Source organism: Nelumbo lutea, chromosome 1 (assembly GCF_056320005.1).
Source record: "Nelumbo lutea isolate HS-2025 chromosome 1, American lotus-T2T, whole genome shotgun sequence".
NCBI classification, from domain to species: Eukaryota; Viridiplantae; Streptophyta; class Magnoliopsida; order Proteales; family Nelumbonaceae; genus Nelumbo; species Nelumbo lutea.
The window spans coordinates 11,681,550-11,708,821 of record NC_142684.1 but is presented as its reverse complement, the minus strand read 5'-3'; the positions used below and the strand labels follow the sequence as shown (position 1 = coordinate 11,708,821).

Genomic DNA, 27,272 nt, shown 5'->3' with positions numbered 1-27,272 from the left:
GAAGAGCATTAATCTCCTCCTTCATGACATCTGTCCATTCAGGGCATTTTAAGGCTTCTGCATCATTTTTGGGAACAAGGGTGCAATCAACTGCAGATAGGAAGGCACGGTATGAGGGGGAAATGTGATCATAGGAGACAAAATGGGCAATGGGGTGTTTGGTAGTGCATGACCGGACTCCCTTTCGTTGGGCAATAGGAATGTCATGGTCATCCACACTAGGAGTAAGGTTAGGGGGTGGACTTACCTCCTAGGAGTCTAATGGTGTCAGTTGCTTAGTGTTTGGCTACTCCATATCTCTATCACACCGCTAATCTCTATGATGTGTATGTTGGAAGAAACGAAAGGGAGTAAGGTCCGAAATAAAAAGAAGAGATACTTGAACCTGCTTCTCCTCTTCCACACTACTACTCTCCCTCTGAGGAGAAGAAGGGAAGAATGGCTCAGACTCAAAGGACACATCCATAGACACAAAAAACTTATGACTAACTGGATCAAAGCACCGATACCCTTTTTGAGAGGGGGGGATACCCTAGAAAGACACAAGGAATGGACCGAGGGTCTAACTTACCTCGGGATGGAGACAAATCATGGACAAAGGCATAACAACCAAAGACTCTCATGGGGATGGAAAATAAAGGAGACAGAGGGTACAATAACTGATGAGGGGCCATATAGTTCAGCACTTTGAAGGGCACACAATTGATGGCATAAGCAGCTGCAAGTATAGCATCCACCCAAAACCTTTTTGGAGCATTCATATGTAACATCATCTAGTGAACTACCTCAAGGAGGTGTCTGTTTTTCCTTTCTGCAACACCATTTTGTTATGGTGTTCTAGCGCATGAGCTCCTATGAATATATCCATGGGAGGCAAAGAACTCTTTGAGCTCCCCATGGAAGTATTCCTTTACATTATTGGATTGGAAGATCTGTATTTCAACATGAAACTGCTTAAACACCATCCTCTGGAAGTCTTTCACTATCTTTGGAACTTCATCTCTACTACGCATAGGAATTACCCATGTATAGTGAGAGTAATCATTGATCAATGTGATAAAGTACTTATATCCACCCTCAGAGATTACATTGGTAGGCCTCCATACACCAGGATATACAACAAGAAAAGGAACATTTGATCTTTTATTACTTGAGTGAAAAGTTGTTCTACATTGTTTGCTCAACTAACACGTTTGACACATGAACTCTGACACTGAACATGACTTAAATAAAACTGGAAACAAAGACTTTATTATTTCGAAAGAAGTATGACCTAAGTGACTATGCCACAAAAAAATTTGACTCTTATTTGACTGGCTATGTGACTCTGAGGATGGCACCGAGAGACCAACTTTGTTGTGAGAATGTAGAAACCATCCACTAGGCTTCCTCTACCAATCGTTCTCCCAGAAGTTAGGTTCTGAAAAACACATGAGTCAGCAAAAAAGGTTACACTATAGTCCAAGGAGCTTGTAATGCTACTAATTGAAAGCAAATTTATATGTAGTTGAGGGACATGCAATACACAATTCAGGTTAAGTCCATGGGGAATAGATATTGATTCTTGGCCTGCAATGGAGGAAAAAATACCATTTGCAAGTCTCACTCTATCCCTTCCTGACAAAAGGCTATAAGATTAAAACAAGTTTGGCTTACCGGTCATATGGTTGGAGGCCCCTGAGTCAATGATCCAAGGGAAATCCGTGGGAGTGACATGGAATGTAGAAGCCATATTACCTGAAATAGATGCAAATGAAGTAGAGGGAGTACCAGTGACTGATCTGCCCATTTGTCGCAAAGCCCTACCATAAGATTCTAGGTGATCTCTGAAGGAATTCATTATATCTTCCTTGGGGTCAGACTTATTAGGGTGGTCCTGGGTACTACCGGCAACCTGAGTATCTTGGGTTGCCACGTGTTGTGTTCATTTTCTTTTGACCTTGGCCTTTACCCTGCTCTTGATTCTTTACTGTCCACTTGGGTTTCCCGTGGATGTCCCAACAAGTGTCACGTGTATGTCGTGAACGCTGACAGTGGGTACAGAACAACTTATCTTTATCATCATTCTTCTTAGTGTCACTTTTCTTTTCCGTGGAATTATTATTCATTGCAGCCAAAGCAACTTGTTGCTTCCCCTCAGTTGTAATCATTACATTCTGCTTGCTTTCTTCTGATTGAACAAGTGAGTATACCTCATGAACCGTAGGCAATTCTTTGCTTCCTAGGATCTGTACCCTCAACGGTTCATATGCAGGGTTCAATCCCAACAAGAAAGCAAATACACGTTGCTAAGAGACCAGCTTCCTGTAGGCCTTAGCATCATCATCATGTTTCCACTTTATAGCTTGATAATGATCCAATTCTTTCCATATGGAGGTAAGGGCTGAATAATATGAAGACAAACTATGGTTTCCCTGTTTACATGTTGAAGATTCAGCATGTAACTGGTAAACCTTGGCATAATGCCTTTGCTCAGAATAGGTAGTTCTGGCCTATTCCCAGATCTCACTAGCGGTGTCTGCCCACATAAAGTTCTTCTTCACATCAGGTTCCATGGCTGCGAGGAGCCAAGACATCACCATACTGTTTTCTTGGTCCCACCTATCATGTTCAAGCGTCTCACCCTTCGGTTCTTTCACCCTTCCATTAATGTAACCAGCTTTACCCCTTGCCGTTACATAGAGTTTTACGCTCTTAGCCCACTCCAAATGGTTCAAACCGTTTAAAGGGGTAATTGGCATGGGAAAAACCATGTTTTCACCTCCCATACCCGCTGTGCTATGGGTTGGTGTAGCCCCCGATGAAGTTGATTCATAATTTTCCATCGAATACTATTGAAAAACAATCCAAACACCACCCAACTACACAGCAGACACAATCAAAATACCAACCCTCAAGGAATTTACTTCTGGACGTGAGCAAGAGACCAAAAAACACTGCTGAAAACAACTCTGAGAAGGTTTAGTCAACACAACCAGTCATTAAACCAGCCCGGTAATCAATTCAACACCACCAAGACATACATTACTATTAGTCTGACTGTAGTTCATACAGTCTAACCATCCAACATCCAAACAAATACCTATATAACAAAGGAATCAGCCCTACACACCATCGACCAAAGAAGACTAAAACAAAAAACACACCTGTTCAGCACTTGTATGAAGGTGCTAACCTGAACTTGACTTCACAACATCGAACAGAGGAGGAAGGGAGTCTGTACCAGTATCGCCCTTCTCCGACTAGGATTTTCTTTGTATTATGACCAAGGAAAAAACCACAGAAACTGCCACCAGAAAACTGCTAGGGTTTCCATAGAGACTACTGCCAGAAAACTACTAGGGTTTCCCTGCCTTCCACGTCCAAAAATTTTAAAGAAGGAAACCTTGCTCAAAACAGGAGGGATCATAGGTCTTTTACAGCCCAGAAAACCTGCTCTGATACCATGTAATGATTTATGGAGAGTGGGAGAGAGAGAGAGAGAGAGAGAGAGAGAGAGAGAGAGAGAGAGAAAGAGAGAGAGAGAAGAAAAAGAGAGGTGCAATTGAGAGAAGAAAGATGCTACTGGCTGCCGCCAGTCTTCTATTTATATTAACTTAATAAAGGAATAGAAATTACAAGTATGCCCCTAGCGGCACACCCTAGAACCAAAAATAAGAAGAAAAAAAAACAAGTAACTAACTGATAGTATCCTAAGAAGTCAGCCTACTAACAACAGCTATAAAGTAACAATTAAATAAGCCTTACAACAGTAATTTAATCTGAGATGAAATGAAGGTTCCACTTCATGGCCTTAGGCTAATAGTTTCTACTAGTGTAGAGTGTGTGATGGTGGAGGAAAATTCATGGATTGACGTTGGATACTTAAGAGATTATGATGAGGGGCATTGAGTTCTTAGGCTTCCAAAATGATCAACTTGTGTTTTTGATATTAAAGTTTCATTGAAAATTCAAAATGGGCACCATACCCATGTTTGATATGTGTGACCACTGGCATCACCATAACATTTGAGGGGACTCTTCTCCTTGGCGATTCCATAATATGCTACTAAAGAGCTTTGTAGTCCTAGGGAAAAATTTAGACATCAATTGTCAATCTGCAATGCACTAAGGCTTGCCTGGTTTAATATAATCAATTATATATTATTTTGATTGTTTAGTGTTATTGTATTTAGTTATGAAAGAATGGTAGGATCCATCTAATGGACGCCAAGAAAGGTGCGAAATGGGGGCGAATTTCAAAAAATTTCCTACCTTCTTCCAACTGGGAATCATATTCCCTAAATTTAGAATACATTATTCAAGGATCCTACTTGAACCATAAACAAACCAGATCTAAACCAAAAGGAAACAAGAAGGATTATACCTGATCCGGAGAAATAATATCTCCCAAAGTTGGTGTTCACGTCCAAAGAAGTAACCAAGATCCGCTCCTGCTGAAGATGACACAGCCGCGGATCGAACGAAACCAGTAGGGTGCATCCTACACACTTGATTCTTCACAAGAACCCTCTAGAAACCTTGAACACCGAATCCTAGTGTCTTTCTTGCAAGACTATTGTCAAGAACTTCTTTCTTGACTTCCTGTTGCTGCAAAGATCCAATCTTCCAACAGGTAGTGGCGGCGGCTGAAGGAGGAGAAGTCCAGGGACGAAGAGGGCAGAATTGTCTCTTCTCTCTGGAGTCTGTGAGGGATCAAATCTCATATTGCAGGATGTGTTTCTTGCTTACTCAAACCCCCTAGTTCGAAATCTGATATTTTTTTGCTAAGGTTTTCTCCTCTTTCTTCTTGATTAAGAAACCTCCCAATATTTTGGGAGTTATCCCAATCCAAATCAGTATTTGGATAGAGGTTAATCTTAATCCTATCTGCAGATTAAGTTAGTTAACTCCTGATCTTATCAGGAGGTTGCCAGATTCAAATCTAATTTGAATTTGGTCTCTTAGAGTGGATAAGGTCAAAGACCCAATCCTTTTACTAACACTAATCTCAGATTCGCCCTATGAACTGGTGATCATATCAGCCCAGTTCGAAATGGGCTTTTGGCCCATTAAGTGTTCAGTGTTTAACTAGTTTCCAACCTGCTGCCCAGTTGAGCTTCTTTGTATGGCATGGGACCCAAGCATTGATCTACACACCATCCACATGGATTCGGCCCAGCCTTTATTACAAGGCCTAGCCGAATTCACTGAAAGACTCAGTGACCCCCTTGAAACCATCACATGGACCCTATGGGCCCAACACTTACATTAAGTGGTCCCTGGGCCAAGCCATCTTATAAAAACCCAGGGACTGTGGGTAGGTGCAAGATTATCCCATTAGGTATTATCCTAAATGGTCTTACACTTAACCTCTCAGCCCTTAATGATCAAGCACTGCCCGACAAGAGAAGATCTCTCTCTCGGCTGCAAGGAACAATGCCGCACTCTCTACTCACATGGATCCCGGGAATTAAAACCTTTTGCAAATCTTTTGAAACCGTACATATATATATATATATATATATATATATCTTATTTTGCAAAACAAAATTCCAACGATTGAAATCAACTGCCGGCAGTTTGGTTTCCATCAGAGAGAGTGCATTACCGATCATTACCATTGTCCGACAAAGGGGCTGATCCTGTCACTATGACCACTTACTCAGATGAATTCTCAGACTGTCCCAACATGTCCAGGTTTTGACCCCCACTAAGGATCTCACTGATTGACACATCAAAGACAGCCCGATCCGACACATAGTGATGTGTCATAATCGAGTCTAGGGGTTAAGTGTAACTTTCCAGTTTTGCCCATCTATCTCTAAGGTCTAGGGCAATATTGGAAATCTGGTCCAGTTTAAGGCTTCAAGCAATCCCATACTGCATGTGCCTTGGGTCTTACCCTGATGGCCGAAACAAGCCATCCCAACACTTGGTGGCACACCAGTATCAGCCTTGGCAGGATAAATCTCCCCAGACTTATCCAATGGTTGTGAACATTTAAAACTAACACAAGTTTCTATAAGTGTCCAGTTTTAGGGCCTTACACAGAAATATATACCAAACAACATGAATCAAACATGCACTTTAATTTATTTCCACTAAATAACAAAAGTACATCAAATCCGATTGAAGCTAAGGGCATACAAGACTGTCTAACAAGTTATGCTTCTAAATTTAATTTGTATTCTTTCCCACTCCAGCACAAATGAAGTATCAAATATCTAATTCTGACTTTCCTTGTATTCATTATCATTTAATAGTACACTAAATGCAACATCCATTTCACCTCTAGCAGCAAGTTGAAACCATGTATGTGATGTACACTAAATGCAACATCCATTTCACCTCTAGCAGCAAGTTGAAACCATGTATGTGATGTACACTAAATGCAACATCCATTTCATGTTGGATAGGACAATACCTTATATTCTGATATGACTTCAGATGCTTTGTGGCACTTCTGGAGTATAATTTACAGAATGAACATGTATAGAATGTATAGATGGCACATTTTAACAAATCGTACTATAAAACCTTTTGAACATACATGTATTCAAATACCATATAAACTAAATATAACATGTTAAATGGAGAATTGTATCCATATCCATGCCCTGGATCTCCAGAAATGGTAATTAGTCCTATATTCATATCCATGCAAGGTTGCATTCTTTCTCGGATAGTTCAATGAATGAATGAAATACTTACCTTTTCTCTCAAAAGAAAATGTTTGCATCTGTATCTTGGGCATCTTAAAAGATAGGGAAAATTACTTAAACCTCCCTTGTGTTTTCTAACAAATACTTAATATTCCCCTGCACTTTGATCTTTGCAATAACCTCCCTTCATGTTTCAAATCAATATGTAAATGCACCCTCCTTGTTAATTATCCTGTAATGGAGATGTTAAAATCATGACCATTCCCTTGTTATGAATGTTCACCTAATCACCTTGAACACCATTTTCTCTCTTAAGATTGCCTGAGTATGGCATTTTTGCTATTAGTGGAGGTTTAAATTCAACTCCAACTTGGCCTTTCTTGTTTACTCAATGAAGTGAATGATGGAATCTACTTAAATAAAACATATAATCACTTTTTGGAGGTAATTCATAAATCTTCATCCAAATAAAGTTTTCCAATGGAAAAAAAAAACAGGATTCTAAAAATTATAAAGCATTATGTCAATGCTTTATGTGAAGACAATTAATGGAAAGGGTGTGTTTGCATACTTTGTTGAAACATGAAGGGAAGTTTTTGCAGAGGTCAAAATGGAGGGGAAGTTTAAGGTTATTTATTTATTTATTTATTATTTTTTTTTTCAGAAAGCACAGGGGAGTTTTAAGAATTTTCCCTAAAAATATAGAAGACATCAAAATATTTGGCAATTTGGAACTCGCCTCTTGGTAAGACAATGACACTGGTTTCCAAAAGGGGTGCTTCAGCATGGTGTGGCCTAAAGGGGTCCCTGCCAAGTCAAAAGATAAAAAGATGATAAGGGTGCTCAGTGAATTCAACAAGTTGAATAAGCAACAAAAATGTATACATAGAATCAGCTCACCATAATTCCTTGAGAAGTTAATTGGTCCAAGAATCTCCAAAGCAACCTTTTGGTCTACTAATACTGCATCCTGGCATATTCATCCATAGAATGTTCTCTAACCTAATCAAGAGCCAAGCTGACAAGAAGGTGCCATACCTCCTTTTGGAACGAAGAAGTTATTTTTTGATTAAACCTTTTAGTTTTTCCAGCCTGTGCAATTTTCTCCTCTAATTATTGCCTAAAAGATATTTGAAGATCTGGGTGTTCTATGCTTCAAGCACTGATTCACAAGATCAACCTGAGAAAAAAACATGATCCTCCCTATACTATGAAATCTTTTGCTCCTCACATTAGAAAAGAAAGTCTTGAGTCATTTTTCCATGAACAGCATAAGACCATGCTATATTTCCAAGCTGATACCTATTAAAATTGAGCACATAAAAGTCTAAAGGCCATGCTAAATTTCATATCTGATCCCTGTTTGAACTTTCCAGGCTTCTTTCTTCTTTGGAAGATGACTTTTCTTCTTCTAAGAAACATTTGCATTTGGAACTGTCTGCATTCTCTAAAACTTGGTCAAGGGTTTAGCAAAGGGTCTGCAGGCTCATAAAGAGAAGCCAAGGCCCACAACACTTGAGCAAGTTCTTACTCATGAAAAGTGTCAATCGTATTTAATTCCCTTTGCGATAATTCTGAAAAGAGATGGGGCAGAGTGCTACATTTAAGCAGAAGCACTTGCTACGTTAGCCATATTCTGTAAATTAACTTCCTCAACCTTGGTGACTGTCACCTATGCAATTATAGCCATTTCTGATAAATAAAATAGCTCACCTCCTAACTCTGACAATAGCCAGGATGCTCCTATCTTTGACAAGCAAATGCCAACCTATGGGATTTCATCGGTCACATTCTCCATATTTTTGGCAATTCGGTGAAGAGCATTTGCAATGTTCAAAAGGGGTGAGAAGGGATGCATTCAACACCTTCCCATGCAGCCAAGATCGTCTCAGCAGCTACTTCTACTACTTCTTCAATATAAACATCTACAATTGCTTTGTTCTAGGTTATTTCTTTCTTCCAGTCAGAAGGTCCAGCGAACTGGAAGAGCATCTGCACAAAGGTTTCCCTTGTTTTCTACTTACTTTCATCAAACATACTGCGTGCAAGAATACTGTCTGCCCCTCTGAGATGGCAGTGTTAGACAGTTTTGTATGCCCTTAGCTTCAATCAAAATGATGTACTTTATGAGTTTATTGTAAATGAATAAAAGTGCATATTTGATTCATGTTCCCTTGGTATGTTTCTGTGTAATACCCTTAAACTGGACACTTAATGAGACTAATGTTAGTTTAGAATATTCACAGCCAGTGGGTCGGTCTGAGGAGACCTATCCTGACAAGGCTGACACTGTGGCGCCACCAAGTCGGTTGGGGTGACTTGTCTCAGCCACCGGGGTGAGACCCTAGGCACATACAATGTAGGATTAATTGAATCTTTGAACTGGACCAATCAGTGAGATCCTTAGCGGGGGTCAAAACCTGGGTATGTTGGGACAGTCTGAGAATTCATCTCATTGAGTGATCATAGTGATAGGATCAGCCCCTTTGTCAGACAAAGGTAATGATCGGGGATGCACTCTCACTGATGGAAACCAAGACTGCCGGCAGCCGATTTCAATCGTTGATATTTGTTTTGCAAAATATATTTTATATGAGATATAAAAGTATATATATTATGGTTTCAAAATGTTTGAAAATAGGTTTTAATTCCCGGGATCCATGCAAGAGAGAGTACAACACTGTTCCTTGTAGCCGAGGGAGGAGAGGTCCTCTCTTGTCGGGTAGTGTATGATCATTATGGGCTGAAAGGTTAAGTGTAAGACCATTGAGGATAATACCTGATGGGCTAATCTTGCATTTGCCCACAGTCCCTGGGTGTTACAATGTGGCTTGGCCCAGGGACCACTTAGGGTAAGTGTTGGGCCCATAGAGCCCATCTGATGGGTTTCACTGGGTGCACTGTCCATAACAGTGTATTCGGCCAGGGCTTGTAACAAAGGCTGGGCTGAACCCATGTGGCTGATGTGTAGATCAATGTTTGGGTCCCACACCATACAAGGAAGCCTAATTGGGCAGCAGTTTGGAAGGCAAAATGAATACATAAACTTAAATGGGCCTTAAGTCCATTTCGAACTAGGTTAATTTGATTAGTCACTTAAGGGGTGAATTCTGAGATGGATCAGCTGATAGGATTGGGCCCACACCCTATCCACTTAGAGAGTCCAAGATCTAAATAAGATTTAAATCTGGAAACTTCCTAATTAGATTAGGAGATGGCTGATCTAATCTGCAGATAAGATAAGGGTTATCCCTTATCACTTAAAGGGACTTCTAATCCAAATATGATTTGGGTTAGCAACTCCTAATGGGATTAGGAGCTGATCCCTTTAAGTCTATAAAAGGAAGAGGGGGCGGAAGCCTTTAGACATCACAAGCAAGCAATACATAGTCTTGTTTTCAGAGCTGAAATCACAGAAGAGAGAATCTGCACCCTGCAAATACTCTCTTGCTGCCTCCTTCCTGCAGCCGCCGCCTATAGCAGTTCGATCTCCAGTTCTTGGGAGATATCAAGATTGGATCTTGATACCAATCTTTTGGAGAAAAGATTGGTGGGAGTTGTATTCACAACCCGTCCAGTTGATTCTTGAGAAGGGTCATGTTCTTTTGGAAGAACACTGCTGATTCTGCTCCACCCTGCACTGCTCCATCTTCAGTGGGAGCAGATTTTGGATCCTTCCTTGGGTGTGAACACCTCCATTGAGAGATACTATTTCTCTGTATTATTATCTCTCCCTACTCCTTTTGGTTCAGATCTGTTTCAGCTTATGGTTCAAGAATGATCATTGAAAATATGATTTTCTAAATGGGGAATTCGATTCCCAGTTGAAGGGAGAGAAAAAATTTTTGAAATTCACCCCCTCATTCCACAATCGTTGGGCGTCTATATGATGGATTTCCTATCCCTTCAGTTGTATCAGAGCCATGGTTCAAATCTTGAACCATTCTGTTTCAGATCTGAACCTGCGCAAATAGGGAGAAGGCGTTCTACCCAATTTGCACAGATATGGGTTTTGGGAAATTTGTTCCCAAAATTGATGGGAAAATAATCTGAAATTAATTTTATATAAATCTGATTATTATTTAGAATAGTTCTATATGATTTTCTTTATTTATGGGCTGTTCTTACAAGAGGAGATCGAATTCTTGGTTTGCGTAGGGAGAACTGCAAGATTTGCAGTTTCTTGAATTTATTTACTACATTTGGCCTGTAAATAATTTTTTTTAAAAATTTTTAGACTCAATGTATAAGCATTCGATCTGATGTAATTATTAATAGAAATAGGATTTCTATTTAATTTTAATTTTGGATCGAAGATAGCGGCATAGAGAAGGAGATTTCGCAGATGGGACATTCGCTATCTGCGATTTACAGTTTGTGAAATTGCAATCTGTGATCTAACCTCTGTTTTATAGGATGGAGTGTGTGAACAACCCTGATTAACTGATTCTTGATTTTCTTTTGTCAGTTATTTAATTTCAGATTATTTTATTGAATTAAGGATTTAATTAAATATCAAACCCTAGACCCATTCGAACCAAGATTGGTTCAAAACTGTTTGGACCAAATCTAGGGTTTAATCAAGGCTGAAAGTTAGCCATAATTTTCCCACTAATGGGCCTGAGGATTGATATTTAATTAAATGGTTAATTCGGCCCAACCTGTAAAGGTCCAGTTTTAAATAGTTAAAACTGCTAAAAGCCCACTTCAAAGGATAAAGCTATATGGGCCGAACTGGGTAACCCTAATTCAGCCCATATACCTGGATAATATTAATGGTATTATGGATTTTCAGCGGGCTTCCAATGGGCCTTTCAGATAATTAATTGATTGGATCAATTTATCCCTGCATGAGATGTATGGATGTATGATGTGCTGCGTGCATGGGCCATAAGTGCTTGGCCCATGCTCATTCGACAGTGGCTCTTAAGCACACCATGGCTGAATGCACATCATCGCCATGGTGTCCCTTTTGGTAATTGGATGACCTCCCTCAGTGGTGGGCCCAACACCTCATCGAGAGGTTATGTGTGGAACCCTAGCCGATTAAAGGCCCACCGAAATCTGACTTTATGAAAGTCAGTGAGAGCCACTTTGGTTTGACCTAAATCAAACTAGGGCATAATTAATAGTTCCCTCCAACTAATATGAGTGCAAGTGATAGGGAGATTCATATGATGAACTCTCTAAAGGCCTTCCATCATTAGCATGAGGATGGGTCCTTCAGTAATGAGGAAACGCACCAGAAAATGGGCTATCCATTTGCTGTTGGGCTTGTCTGAGTGTTTCATAAGATGATAGGGGCATCATAGACTGATGTGGGAGGGGCTTCACCAGAAAATGGGAACTCTCTCATGGTACCTTGGCATTCACGAATATGATGGGTAAGCACTCACTGGACAGAAAGGTTTACCTGAAAATGGCTCTGAACCTTGTCTGATAGAGGCCAAAGGGAAAACTCATATGATGAGTGGATGTGATTCTTCACAGAAAGGTGGTGGGGTTATACAGTTGAAACAGTTAGCTCCATGCGCCCTATGTGATTTCCCACATTTCCAGAGACAACCCGTAGTCTCCATAACTGAGAAAGGAGGGAAATCTCAGAGATGAATAAATGGAAATGGATCGTAGATTAAAATACATATCTATGAAATGAACATGAATCAAATTAGGTTGTGGACTGATGTTTGTTCTTTTATCAGAAAATGGCAAACGGATCTTTTGCAAAGCTTCTTGATGACAACAAGCTTAAGGACCCAATCTATGCCGACTAGTACAAGAACCTTATGCTAGTCCTAGCTTCTTAAAAGCTGGATAAAGTGGCAAAGAATCCTGCCCCGGAGCGTTCGGGTGACAGGGCTTCTGAGGCCCGAAGTAGAGACTATCAGGAATGGGAGGAGAAAAACTCCCTTGCCCGGTGTTACATCATTGCCTCCTTGGACAACCCAATACAGAGGCAGTTTGATCAGATCGAAATTGCCAATGACATATTGGATAGTCTCAGAACGATGTATGAAAAGCATAATCGTTCTACTTGACAAAAGGTCTTGAAACAGTTCATGACCACATAAATGTCCAAGGGCCAACAAGTTCACGACCATTATCTTTGGATGATGGGATACATCAACGAATTGGAGGCTCTTGGATCTGGGCTGGACCTTGCAACCCAGATAGATGATATCCTTAATTCTTTGCCTCCTTCCTTTAATCCGTTCATCATGAACTATAACATGAACAAGCTGAATGTCAGCTTACAAGAGCTCAGCAATATGTTGCAAAGAGCCGAAGAACTTATTAGAAAGGATGAGTCTGTAGCTATGCTTGTTGAAGCTAGCAAGATGGGCAAGAGAAAGAGGAAGGCAAAGAAGCCTCAGAAGAAAGCCACTAAGGGTAAGAAACAAAAGAAAGACAAAGCATCAGATGCCTGACACTTCTGCAAGAAGACCGGCCACTGGAAAAGGAACTGTCCTGCCTACCTGGAATCCAAGAAAGATAATTTCGAATCTTGTGTTATAGAAACCAATTTATTGGTAGCTTCTGCGTCTTGGTGTATTGACTTTGGGGCTTCAACTCATGCGTGTAACTCACTGCAGGGGTTCAAGGGAAGCAGAAGGCTGAGTGAAGGAGAAGTTACACTCTACTTGGAGACTACTACAACTGTTGCAACCGCGGCGATAGGAACCGTGGAGTTAATTTTTAGAGAAGGAATAATTGTTCTCAAAGATTGTCTTTATGTACAAAATTTAAGGAGAAATTTGATTTTTGTTTCAAAACTGTGTGCAGATGGTTAATCTGACTTCTTTAGTAATACGATTACTATTAAAAGAAATAACAGATTCGTCGCATACGGGGAACTGGAGAACGGTCTCTATGTTCTACATCCTTCTCTAGAAGCTAACATAACAGAAACTATGTCGACTGAAATCCCCAAGAAGAGAGCCCGTGATACAGTTAATCTCACGTGTCTGTGGCATTACCGACGTGGCCACATCGGTGTTGACCGAATCACAAGGTTGGTAAAGGATGGTCCTTTGGATTTTCTAACTGTAGAAGATCTTCCCACCTGTGAGCCTTGCCTACAAGGCAAGATGACGAAACAGCCATTTAACGGTAAGCCTGAAAGATGTACAATCACACTTGACTTAATACATACTGATGTATGTGGTCCCCTGAGTGTTAGGACACGAAATCAACACGTGTATTTTATCACCTTCACAGATGATTTATCACGATATGGTTACGTGTACCTAATGAGACAAGTCTGAATCCTTTGAAAAGTTCAAAGAGTTTAGACAAGAAACAGTTGGGGAGAGAAATTAAAGCCATTCGATCTGATCGAGGTGGCGAGTATCTCTCTGACGAATTCAGGGATTACTTAAAGGTCAATGGTATAGTATAACAATTAGCTCTTCCTGCTACACCACAACTTAACGGTGTTTCAGAGAGGAGGAATAGGACCTTATTGGATATGGTCCGGTCACTTCTCATACACTCAGAGTTACGCACATCCTTTTGGGGTTACGCATTAGAGACTGCGATTTACGTGCTGAATCGGGTTCCAACAAAATTGGTTCCGAACACTCCATATGAACTTTGGACCGGAAAGAAACCAAGTGTCAGACACTTGAAGATTTGGGGTTGTCTAGCACACGTTAAAAGAACGAGTGCAGACAAGTTGGAATCCAAGACCAGTCGTTGCCTATTTGTAGGCTACCCAAAAGGCTCTGTAGGTTACTTATTCTATGACCCAAGTGAGCAGAAAGTGTTTTACAGTCGAAATGCCCAATTCTTGGAGACCGATTACATCCTGGATACCCATCGTCAGGAAATTGTTCTTGATGAGGAGAGCTCAGGAGCAGTGGGAGATGTCCCACAAGTTCCAGGTAGTGACCAACCTAGAAGATCCACTCGGGTATCTAGGCCACCAGTTCGTTATGGTTATGACTAGGATAGTTACCTGGTGGAAACCTTGACTAGTGAGGAGGATCCCGCGACTTACACGGAAGCTATGTTGGACATAGATTCTCAGAAGTGGGTGGAGGCCATGAGAGCAGAGATGGACTCAATGGAGGCCAATGGAGTCTGGACTCTAGTAGATCTGCCCTCCGGGGTAAAAGCAATCGGATGCAAATGGATTTACAAGAGGAAGAAAGGCCCCGATGGTAGGGTTGAGACCTTCAAAGCTCGTCTGGTAGCGAAAGGGTACACTCAAAAAGAGGGCATCGATTATGAGGAAACCTTTTCGCCTGTGGCAATGCTTAAATCCATTAGGATCCTGCTAGCTGTAGCAGCATACAATGATTATGAGATTTGGAAAATGGATGTCAAAACTGCATTCCTGAATGGAGATCTTACAGAAGATATTTATATGCAGTAGCCGCAAGGCATCATAGTTGCGGGTCAGGAAAACATGGTATGTAAACTCAACAGATCCATTTATGGACTTAAGCAAGCTTCTAGAAGTTGGAACATCCATTTTGACTCTGCTGTCAAATGGTTTGACTTCGAGAAGAATCCGAATGAACCCTGTGTTTACAGGAAGTACAGTGGAGATAAGGTTACCTTCTTGGTTCTGTATGTAGATGACATTCTACTCATTGGGAATGATGTAAGAATGTTGACTACAGTGAAAGTATGGCTTTGACAGCAATTCTCCATGAAAGATCTTGGAGAAGCCTCCTATATACTGGGTCTTCGACTCTATAGAGATAGATCGAAGCGGATAATAGGATTATCCCAATCTGCCTACATTGACAAAATAGTCAAAAGATATAGCATGAAAAACTTAAAGAAAGGAAATGTTCCTTTCAGGCACAGAGTCACTCTCTCCAAGAAGATGTCTCCCAAGACATCTGAGGAGATTGATGGCATGAAAGACATTTCCTATGCCTCTGTCGTATGGAGCATCATGTATGCCATGTTGTGCACTCGTCCTGACATTGCTCAGGCGGTGAGTGTAGTAAGCAGATTTCAAGCCAACATAGGGCAGGGGCACTAGACTGCTGTGAAAAACATACTTAAGTACCTTCGAAGGACAAAAGAGTTTTGTCTAGTATTCGATGGTAGCTCACTATAGATCCAAGGGTATACAGATGCCGATTTCCAATCGGATCCAGATGATAGAAAGTCTACATCTGGATATGTTTTCACGATAGGATCGTGTGCTGTTTGCTAGAAAAGCAGCAAACAGGGGCCCACTGCAGACTCCACGACCGAGGCTGAGTACATTGCCGCAAGTGAGGCTGCCAAAGAAGCCGTGTGGATGAAGAAGTTCATTCACGAGTTGGGAGTAGTTCCATCAAGCACATCACCCATCCCATTGTTGTGTGACAACAATGGAGCTATTGCTCAGGCTAAGGAGCCACGAGCCCACTTGAAGTCGAAGCACATCGAGATGAAGTACCATGTACTAAGGGAGATTGTTGGTAAAGGGGACGTCCTGATTTAGAAGGTAGCGTCAGCGGAAAATGTAGCAGACCCATTGACAAAGCCACTATCACAGAAAGTGTTTGAGAAACACGTTGAAAACATGGGACTCCAACTAGTACCTGATTGGACCTAAATGCAAGTGGGAGCTGTTAGACAGTTTTGTATGCCCTTAGCTTCAATCAAAATGATGTACTTTATGAGATTATTGTAAATGAATAAAAGTGCATATTTGATTCATGTTCCCTTGGTATGTTTCTGTGTAATACCCTTAAACTGGACACTTAATGAGACTAATGTTAGTTTAGAATGTTCACAGCCAGTGGGTCGGTCTGGGGAGACCTATCCTGACAAGGCTGACACTGTGGCGCCACCAAGCCAGTTGGGGTGACTTGTCTCAGCCACCGGGGTGAGACCCTAGGCACATACAGTGTGGGATTAATTGAATCTTTGAATTGGACCAGATTTTCAGTATTGCCCTGGACATTGGAGATTGATGGGCAAATCTGGAAAGTTACACCCGACCCCTAGACTCGATTATGATACTGCACTAGGTGTCGGATTGGGCTATCTTTGATGTACCAATCTGTGAGATCCTTAGCGGGGGTCAAAACCTGGGTATGTTGGGACAGTTTGAGAATTCATCTCAGTGAGTGATCATAGTGACAGGACCAGCCCCTTTGTCGGACCAAGTTAATGATCGGGGATGCACTCTTACTAATGGAAACCAAGACTGTCGGCAACCGATTTCAATCATTGAGATTTGTTTTGCAAAATATATTTTATATGAGATATAAAAGTATATATATTATGGTTTCGAAATGTTTGCAAATAGGAAGAGAGAGTGCAACACTGTTCCTTGTAGCTGAGGGAGAGGTCCTCTCTTGTCGGGCAGTGTATGATCATTATGGGCTGAGAGGTTAAGTGTAAGACCATTGAGGATAATACCTGATGGGCTAATCTTGCATCTGCCCACAGTCCCTAGGTGTTACAAAGTGGCTTGGCCCAGGGACCACTTAGGGTAAGTGTTGGGCCCATAGAGCCCATCTGATGGGTTTCACTGGGTGCACTGTCCATAACAGTGTATTCGGCCAGGCCTTGTAACAAAGGCTGGGCTGAACCCATGTGGCTGATGTGTAGATCAATGTTTAGGTCTCACGCCATACAAGGAAGCCCAACTGGGCAGCAATTTGGAAGGCTAAATGAATACATAACCTTAAATAGGCCTTAAGGCCATTTCGAACTGGGCTAATTTGATTAGTCACTTAAGGGGCGAATTCTGAGATGGATCAGCTAATAGGATTGGGCCCACACCCTATCCACTTAGAGAGTCCAAGATCTAAATAAGATTTAGATCTGGAAACTTCTTAATTAGATTAGGAGATGGCTGATATAATCTACAGATAAGATAAGGGTTATCCCTTATCACTTAAAGGGACTTCTAATCCAAATATGATTTGGGTTAGCAACTCCTAATGGGATTAGAAGCTGATCCCTTTAAGTCTATAAAAGAAAGAGGGGGCGGCAGCCTTTAAACATCACAAGCAAGCAATTCATAGTCTTGTCTTTAGAGCTGAAATCATAGAATAGAGAATCTGCACCCTGCAAATACTCTCTTGCCGCCTCCTTCCTGTAGCCACCGCCTACAGCAGTTCGATCTCCAGTTCTTGGGAGATATCAAGATTGGATATTGATACCAATCTTTTGGAGAAAAGATTGGTGGGAGTTGTATTCACAACCCGTCCAGTTGATTCTTGAGAAGGGTCAAGTTCTTTTGGAAGAACACTGCTGATTCTGTTCCACCCTACACTGTGCCATCTTCAGTGGGAACAGATTTTGGATCCTTCTTTGGGCGTGAACACCTCCGTTGGGAGATACTATTTCTCTGTATCAGGTATTATCTCTCCCCACTCCTTTTGGTTCAGATCTGGTTTAGTTTATAGTTCAAAAATGATCATTGAAAATATGATTATCTAAATGGGGAATTCAATTCCCAGTTGAAGGGAGAGAAATTTTTTTTTTAAAATTCGCTCCCTTATTCCGCAATCGTTGGGCGTCCATATGATGGATTTCCTATCCCTTCAGGCAGGTGCCATCTGTAGCATCGATAACCTCTACCAAATTCTTCATCGCCACCACTATCATCATCTATAACCTCGTTGCTATGCATGCTCTTCTTCTTTTTTCTTACTAATGGTATTCAAATCTTACACGAAATGAAGTCCCGTGCCTCGACAGATTTCAATGCAACTTCCTTGCCCACACACCAATCCATTCCATGTCAGATTCTTGTCGATCCTCCTCAACTCTTTTAACACCAACCGAAATACCCACCCTATGTGTCTGCAACTTAGAAACCCATCTCAAGTTTTCTACTAGAAAACCCAGCTCCTAGTTTCATAATTGGAAGCTTCTGAGATGTTTTTGGAACAAAATTCAATGGTTGCAAGCATCTCTGAGACTCTGAGGCACAAATATGTTAAATAACCCCTTAAGTTTTCTGCAAGGAAAGAAGAAATAAACAACTTGGAGAACTCAAAACCACAACTATGAACGAACCAGAAGAAACAGAGAGTTTAAAAATAAGAGAAAGAAAGTAAAATTCCAAGACTGTCTGCCCCTTCCTATTGAATTTGTAGCCGTTGCATGACAAATGAAACGAAACTGAGATCTCTCCCTCTCATTCTCCGCTATACCAAGAACCAAATGTTGAGCCGGTGGTCTGCTCTTCTCTCCGGCAACCGGTTTAATGGAGAAAAGAACGGAGCGGAGGCCGGAGTAACAGAGGAGTGACGGAGGGATCAAAATCATTCATCGAATGGCTCGGTTTTCTGTCTTCTGGATTTTTATTTGGAATTCAAAAGCACGTGCTTTACACGTGCATTTCTGACGTGGCGAAAGATTCTTGGTTGAAAACTTATTCGGACAGAGCAAATTCTGTTCACCATTAATAACTGTCAACGACCCTCTCTCCTCTCTCTCTCTCTCTTTCCCCCGCTTCCCCTCTCCTCTTCCTCCCCACAACGGCCGATGCCAGGACCGGCCGTGGACGGAAGAGGGAGGAGTACAGGGAGAAAATGACGGAAATTGCAGAGACCAGCGTCTACGGCTTCGGAAATGGTTCGTGGGTTCAACCAGAACCGATGTGTCAAGAATCTTACAGAATCCACTCCAGAGGCTTCTGGTTCGGAGACAATCCTCTCAAATGCAGCCTACCTTTCGTGCTTGTCCAAATCGTCCTGATTACTTCCATCACTTATTCCATCCACTTCTTCCTCAGGCCTCTCAGACAATCCAAGTTCGTCTCCGAAATCATTGTAAGTAATAATCATTCTTATTATATCTCCATTCCATTGCACCCTTTAATGTCGTCTTCATTCCCTAGCTAGCTCTAGCCTAGCTCCCTGTGCATGAAATCTTGGCAACAGTTTGGATTAATAATCTTTCTTCTTTTCTGGGTTTCATTTGATTACAAAAGGGTGGTATAATCTTGGGTCCCTCCGTCCTAGGCCGCAGCAAGAAATTCATGGAGACGGTATTTCCGATGGAAGAGAAGATGCTGATGAATATATTATCGTCACTGGCATCAATCTATTTCTTCTTCCTGGCCGGCGTCAAGATGGACACGAATTCGATCGTAAGGCCCAGTGTGAAGGCATTCAAAATTGGCTTCGCATGCTTCCTGATTCCTTTCGGAATCATGATGTTTGTCAACCTCAAAATCAGGAAACTCTTCTGGGAGCTAGGCCCTGAACACTTTCTTTTCTCTGTGTCAATGCTGATATCCACCACTCCCTTGCCCAATCTGGCTTACACCATGAATGAGTTCAATCTCCTGACCTCTGAGTTGGGCAAGCTTGCCATGTCCAGCGCAGTTGTGGGCGATGTGGTGGTGTATAACATCGTGACACTCTACCATGTTTTTTGTAAGGAAACCTTTTTTGACTCGCTTCGATTTGCAGCGTCCTTGATTGCAGTGTTCGGTTTCTTGCTTTTAATCTTGCGGCCTGCCGTGTTACGGATTAATCGGAGAACGCCGGAGGGGCGGTCGGTTGATCAGGTATACGTGGTAGCTCTACTGGTGGGGGTGCTCGTCCTGGTATTCCTCTGCGACATGGTGGGCATAATGCCCACCCACGGAGCTCTTCTGTTGGGGCTGATTGTACCGGAAGGGTCGTCCCTCGGCGTCGCCATTGTTGAAAAGTTCGAGATCATGGTCGAATTGTTCCTTCTTCCTTTTCTGGTCATACACTGTGGGATCTCCACCGATGTGTTCAAGATCCAAAGCATGAGTTCCTTTGCAGAATTCCTGTTCTTCCTCTTCACGGGATTTGTGGGGAAGATGATGGCAACGATCTCAATCTCAGTCTTCTGCAACTTCAGCCTTCAAAATGCATGGTTCCTTGGGCTTATCATGAACATCAGAGGCATCATAGATATAGCCACCTTCATACGTTGGAAAGAAAACACGGTGATGATCATCGCATCATGCACATACTCAACTGATCAGTTCCATTAATGCATATATATATATATATATATCCATGCTTGAAATCTTGATTTCTGGGGCTTGATTAATTTAATTCTCTGTTGGGTTGATTATTTGCAGATGGTGAACGAGCAAGCCTTTACTGTGCTGGTTCTCACGGCGGTCCTGTCGACGGCAGTTGTGACGCCATTGCTGACAATGTTCTACAAACCTCCGAGATATTTCGCAGAAAGAACCAGGGGATCGATCCAAGACGCTCGACCCTATTCCGAATTCCAAATTCTTTCCTGCGTCCACAACGATCAAGACGTCCACCCCATGATCACCCTCCTCGAAGCTTCCCATCCCAACAAGGACAGCCCCTTGTCCGTCTACGTGCTCAACCTGATCGAGCTAGTCGGCCGATCTCTGGCTGTGGTATCCGGCCCCTCTGAAAAGGAAACGGCGTGCCACCAGCCAACCGGCAGCAAACAGCATATCGAAGGCGCCTTCAGGAACTACGCAGACAACTCCGATGGGCTAGTCAATGTCCAGTCTTTCACTGTGATTGCCCCATACAAAAACATGCACGAGGATATCTGCAGTCTAGCTCATCAGAAGTCTGCAACTCTCATCATCATGCCTTTCCACAACAACGACGCCATCATGGGTGGAAAAGTCGGTGCCTTATCCAGCCTTAACCATAATCTAATAGCTGCTGCGCCTTGCTCTGTGGGGATTCTTGTACACCGCAATCATGGCGTCCACCATTCGTCTCTGCATTCCGATATTTATCTGAATGTAGCTCTGATCTTCATAGGAGGAGCAGATGATCGTGAGGCACTGGCGTATGTCAACCGCATGTCTGAGAGCCCCAAGCTGAGAATTACTGTGATTAGGTTCCAATTGTCGCATAAAATCAATGGGGATCGGGATGAGAAGCAGCTGGATGACTCGATTGTACGGGAGTTCAGACTCAAGAACATGAACAATGAGCGTGTCACGTACCAGGAGGTGGAGGTGGAGGTGGAGGATATAGAGAAGTTGCTCACTGCAATGTCTGCTCTACAGAACGACATTGGTTATGATCTTTTGATTGTGGGACGAGGAGATTGGACAAATGGAGATGGGATGGATGGGAGAGAGCATCCGGAGCTGGGTCCGCTGGTTAGCCATATGCTTCGGGAGGACTTCGATAGGGGCTGGTCCTATATTTTGGTAGTGCAAAGATGTGGACTACATATAGATGGGAATCGTAGGCCTAATTTGCCCTCTTCAATAGCCAATTTAAAGCCTAACTTGCCCTCTTCAATAGCCAAATTAAAGCCTAATTTTCCCTCTTCAATAGCCAAATTAAAGCCTTGGAATATTGGTTTTTGAGTTGGTGATGAATTGGGGCGTTGGGCTTTGGGATGCCACTTAAATTTCTACCCTATCCGTTGAAGGATGGATCTTGGGGGGAGGATGGTTTTGGGATTCTACAACCTGTATCGGTATGGGTGGGGTATACAATTAGGCTAAATCCAATCCTCTTTAATTCACATATTGTTGGAAAGCATGTGAACTGTATGTATTAGGTGTTAAATTTAATAATGTTTTAAATTTTATGTGATGGATAATTGGTAATTTATATGTTTTTCTTATGTCTTAATCAATTATAATTGGAATTTTTGTTGTTTGTTCCTATTATTTTACTTATTTATCGGTTGTATATTATAAGAAATAATAGAAATTTTGATGTGGATTCGAAACCCAACCGACCCTACCCTTGAATAATGGGAGGGCTAAGGAAGAGTTTTACATTTTCATATGTGGAGAAAGGGTTTGGATTCTCAAAATCCAACCTGTTATTGGTTTTGGGGCAGGTACAGATTGGGAGGTTTAAAGAGACGGGTACAATTTAGAATTTACAAAATCCTCCTTAAACCTGCCCTATTGACATCCCTAATTGGGCTGCCTTTTCCTAGCTTAAATTCCTCTCCATTTTTCTTTTCTTTTGGTTTCATATCCTCCCCATTTTGAATAGGGGTGCAAATGGATTAGTTTTAATCTCATTCATTTAATCTGTTTAGACAGAATTGAATCGAATGGGTTCTGAAAATATGATCAGTTCATACGTGCCCTAGAGGGAGGGGCATAAGAGGTAGAGGCAGGTCATCGGCCCATGGGTAGAAGAAAGTGTCAAGACCCTGCTACGTACTCTCCCCATCAGGGGTGTTTTCTCCCTTATGCCTTGGTGGACTATTGGTGTCTTGTATTGTATGGTTTGGCTCGGTGGGTTGTGGGCTTTCTTTAATTCTTTCATCTATATTGTTTGTTGTTGGGTTTAGTCTGGACCATTCACTCGTAGGTGAGTTGGTAGGCTTTCTTTATCTTACTTGGCCTTGTCTATTGTTGTCTTTAAGGCCTAGAGAGTAGCTTAGCTTTAGGGCTAGTATCTAAGCCTATTTTTGGGGTTTTAGGAAGTGTTGTTTCTGGAGCTTCTTGTTTTGCTCTTGGTCATATACACCTTGTATATTGTGCTAGCGGAGACCTGGCGATGCATGAGATTTGTCAAGGGGAGGTGAAACAATTGAAATTGATAACTATTATAAGAAAGGAAAGTGACGTTGTTTTAAATAATTAATCCTTATTTTACTAATTTGTTACAAAAATAATTAGTAATTTGGATTAATAATATTAATAAATTTTAATAAAAATAATAAATTATTACTAATTACTTAATAAAATAATAAAATTTTCCATATTATTTGTTAGTGTTTTTTATTTATTTTACTTTATTAATGATTAAATGTTACATTTTATATAAATATTACTTAAATATTTAAAATAATTAAATTTAGTAAATATATAAAATTAGGTTGTAGTCATAATTAAAATAATCCATAGATTAACTTTTTTAGTCATAATTAAATTAATCTAAGCCAGAGCTTGAGGTTTAAGACTTTGGGTTGGGCTTTGGTTGATCCTTAACTTGACCAACCTCCCCAAGTTTTGCACACTTAAGAGCAATGTGACATTTGTAATTAGACTGAACCAAACCAAATACCAGTCGTGCATGCTTTATTTCTGGGCTTTTAACTATTTTTAGATAAAATTATTAATATTGAAACCGAAGTAGCTATGGGGGATGGGCTACCCCATTGTGTATCCTAATGAACCAAAAAATAAAAAATAAAAGATCTTTTGCCTAATTGTGATAGTGTATTAACAATTTTTAAGGTTATTACATGGCCTGATTTGGCCTACACCCCAAGCATAATAATATTTATCTAGGCCTAGGATAGGGATAGAATTGCATGTATTAATTATAAAACTATGATTTTTTCATAAATTAATTTTTTATTTATTTTTAGCCTATTATAGAAATATATAAAAACTTTTATCTATATATTAATATAAAATTTGTTATCTAAATATATATGTATATAACTTCCAAGTCGAGCTTAGGAGTTGTTTAGCTTGGGCCCTACTTGCTAGGGTTGTTAATGAACTTTGAAAGTCTAACACCCGATTTGACTCCAAATCTGAATATCCTGGATTTAAATGTTACAACTAACATCCGATTAATATTCCAATAGATGTGGATTGAACCCCATCTGATTCGACTAAAATCCAATTCAAATAAAAAATTATTATTTTATGTATATATGTAGTACAACTATCTATACATATAGATATTTTGCATAAGTATATAACTTTATAATGGATAATTTTAATATTTTTATTTATATACATTTATTATACATATACACTTCAAAATATAATTAGTTTTTTTTTTAACTTCTTTAACTTTTTGGTCATTTTAAACACAATAAGATGGTTTTAGATTAAATCTGCATTCAATAATTAGTGCCATAATTTAATGCAGAAATGGATGCAACTAGGGCCGATATCAATCCGATTTGTTTACAGCCCTATTGCCTGCATTATGTGTGGGCTTAGTGTAGATTTAAGGTAGATCTAGCTCAAAAGAAAATAGTTTCTTGAGGCTAGAAATTTGTAAGTCTAGGTAGGTTGGGCTAAAAATGATCATCCCTAAGTAGGAGTCTTATGACATTTCTAATTGGGCTATGAGTAGTTTTATTATTTTAAATAATTTTTATAATTTTTATATGCAATGCAAATGGTGTATTTTATTACTTTTAATGAAAACTTGCTAATTTGTATAACTTTTATAATTTGAATGTTCCAACATTAGTTTTATTATTTTAATTATTTTTTATAACTTTTTATGGAACGCATATGTTTTTTTTTTTTTACTTTTATTATTAATTTTAGTTATCCTATTAGTATTGATTATTTTAAAATAGAACTCAAATGTATTTTAATTTTTAATCTTTAATTTATGAAGTAATAATTTTATTAATTACTCAATTTTTAATTTTTTTATTAATTTTAGTTATTAGGTTTCAAATAATAATTTTTTTGACAATTAACCAATTAAATAGAATTTGAATATGAAACAAATAAATGGAATTTGGATAAGAGTGAAATTCTCTCTCTTTGGAATGCAATAGGCTAATAATGGAAGGGGCCTATAGAAATATGATAAAATATGTTAATGATGGAAGGGGTGGAAACTATTTCTTTGAATTCTCCCTCTCTCTCTCACACACACACACACTCTCCCTCTCATTATTTTTAGGTGATTTGACTATTTATGATATTTATATTAACTAATTTTTAAACTATTATTTGTTTATAGGTTGGGTTGGGCTCACGTTGGCCTTGAAATGAGAAAGAGAGAGTTAATGAGGAAAGATAAAAGTCGTAAAGACTGAAACTTGATTGGCTACTTGAGTAATTTTTTTCAATTATAAAAATAAAGATTTAAGAAACCACAAAATAGATAAATGGTAAGGGAGAAATGAGAGCCATGCTGACATGGCACAACCGGAGTACTTGAATTCCTGAAAACTTCAAAGCTCAAGAGCGATGACCAAGAAACTGAAAGAGTTTACTTGACAAGTCGTTTTACCAACCAAAGTCTTTTAATGGGTTTCCTTGTGAAAGATTAAAATATGGAAATTCAAACCCCTTAGTTGTTCCTTCTTCTATTATTATTTTTTTCATGTTGTTAATGCCATTACTAATTATGCTCCCCCTTATGTGTCCTCCCTGTTTTTGCAGCTTCATCTTCTATTCAAGGTCTTGCAATTGCTAAGGTTCAAACATCTACTATGCCCATTCACTCGATTGAAGCAGAAGAGATTTTTGGAATGGTGTTGGATAACTTAAAAATTCTAGTGCTAGAGGATGGAAAGGGAATCATAGAAAATGAGAATATAGAAAAAGACCTATAGGAACCGGGAGGTGGAGGTATTGGAAATTCAGATAGAAACAACAATGAAGGGGCAAAGGACCTCATAAAAGAGGCTAATTTAAGCAAGAAGAAAAGGAAGGCTATTGCTATAAGCTTGAGAGGGGTGAAGGTGTATTCAAGGAAGGATAAAGGTCTGGAGATGATAAGGAAAATGAAAAAGAGTAACGCTTAGTTTGGAAGCAGTACAAATGCAAATATATACAGTGTAAATACATACAAAATAATACAAAATATAAGGTTTTGCACTCTACATATTTGCATTTGTACTCCTTCCAAACTCGGCCTAAAGTGGAGAGCTTGATGAGCAAGATAGTTTATGATAGGGAAGAAAACAGGAGAAAAGAAAGAGGTGAGGGACATTAGCCTAAGGACTAGGGGTTTCGGTTACGTCTATTTTAACAATGAAGTTAATCAGTTGGAATGTGAGGGGATTAAGGTGCCATGAAAAGGAGATTAATAAGGGATACTCTTAGGAAGGAGAAGCTAGAGTTGGTTTTGATTCAAGAAACAAAGATCTTAGAGGTCTACATGAGATGGATTAGAAAAATTTTGGGAATTAGGTACTTAAGTAGGTCATTTGCACCTTCATGGGGTGCATTTGGAGGAACCCTTACCATTTAAAAAAATTGAGGAGTTGGAATGTTTGGAAGAATTAGTGGGACAATTTTTTGTTTCAATAAAATTAAGGAGATCAAATGATGATAGGGAATGGGCTTTGACAAATGTTTATTGGCTAAATTCCTTTTGGGACAAGGATTTTTTCTAGGAGGAATTAGGGGGCAGTTAAGAGGTTTTAACGTCATAAGGTTCACTTCAGAGACCAGTAAACCTAATCAGATGATAACAAGAAGTATGTGGAAATTCAAAGATTTTGTGGAAATCTTTGAACTGAAGGAGCTCCTAATGCTACATGGCGAGTATACCTGGTCAAATTTTTAGGAGCCCTCCACTTGCTCTAAACTGGTCAAATTGGAATGTGAGGGGATTAAGGTGCCATGAAAAGGAGACTAATAAGGGATACTCTTAGGAAGGAGAAGCTAGAGTTGGTTTTGATTCAAGAAACAAAGATCTTAGAGGTCTACATGAGATGGATTAGAAAAATTTTGGGAATTAGGTACTTAAGTAGGTCATTTGCACCTTCATGGGGTGCATTTGGAGGAATCCTTACCATTTAAAAAAATTGAGGAGTTGGAATGTTTGGAAGAATTAGTGGGACAATTTTTTGTTTCAATAAAATTAAGGAGATCAAATGATGATAGGGAATGGGTTTTGACAAATGTTTATTGGCTAAATTCCTTTTGGGACAAGGATTTTTTTTAGGAGGAATTAGGGGGCAGTTAAGAGGTTTTAACGTCATAAGGTTCACTTCAGAGATCAATAAACCTAATCAGAGGATAACAAGAAGCAT

At 40.1% G+C, this 27,272-nt stretch overlaps 1 protein-coding gene and 1 pseudogene across 1 annotated transcript; one reads left to right on the top strand and one right to left on the bottom strand.

Moving 5' to 3' along the window:
- Positions 1-1,883: 1,883 nt before the first annotated feature.
- Positions 1,884-18,240, bottom strand: LOC148873535 (RAP domain-containing protein, chloroplastic-like; annotated as a pseudogene).
- Positions 18,241-19,009: 769 nt separating this feature from the next.
- LOC148873534 (cation/H(+) antiporter 15-like) lies at positions 19,010-22,220 on the top strand. The gene is made up of 3 exons (XM_088942098.1): positions 19,010-19,387; positions 19,549-20,541; positions 20,680-22,220. The coding sequence occupies exons 1-3, from the start codon at positions 19,148-19,150 to the stop codon at positions 21,916-21,918; spliced, it is 2,472 nt and encodes an 823-aa protein (XP_088798224.1). The 5' UTR covers positions 19,010-19,147; the 3' UTR covers positions 21,919-22,220.
- The last annotated feature ends 5,052 nt before the right edge of the window (positions 22,221-27,272 follow it).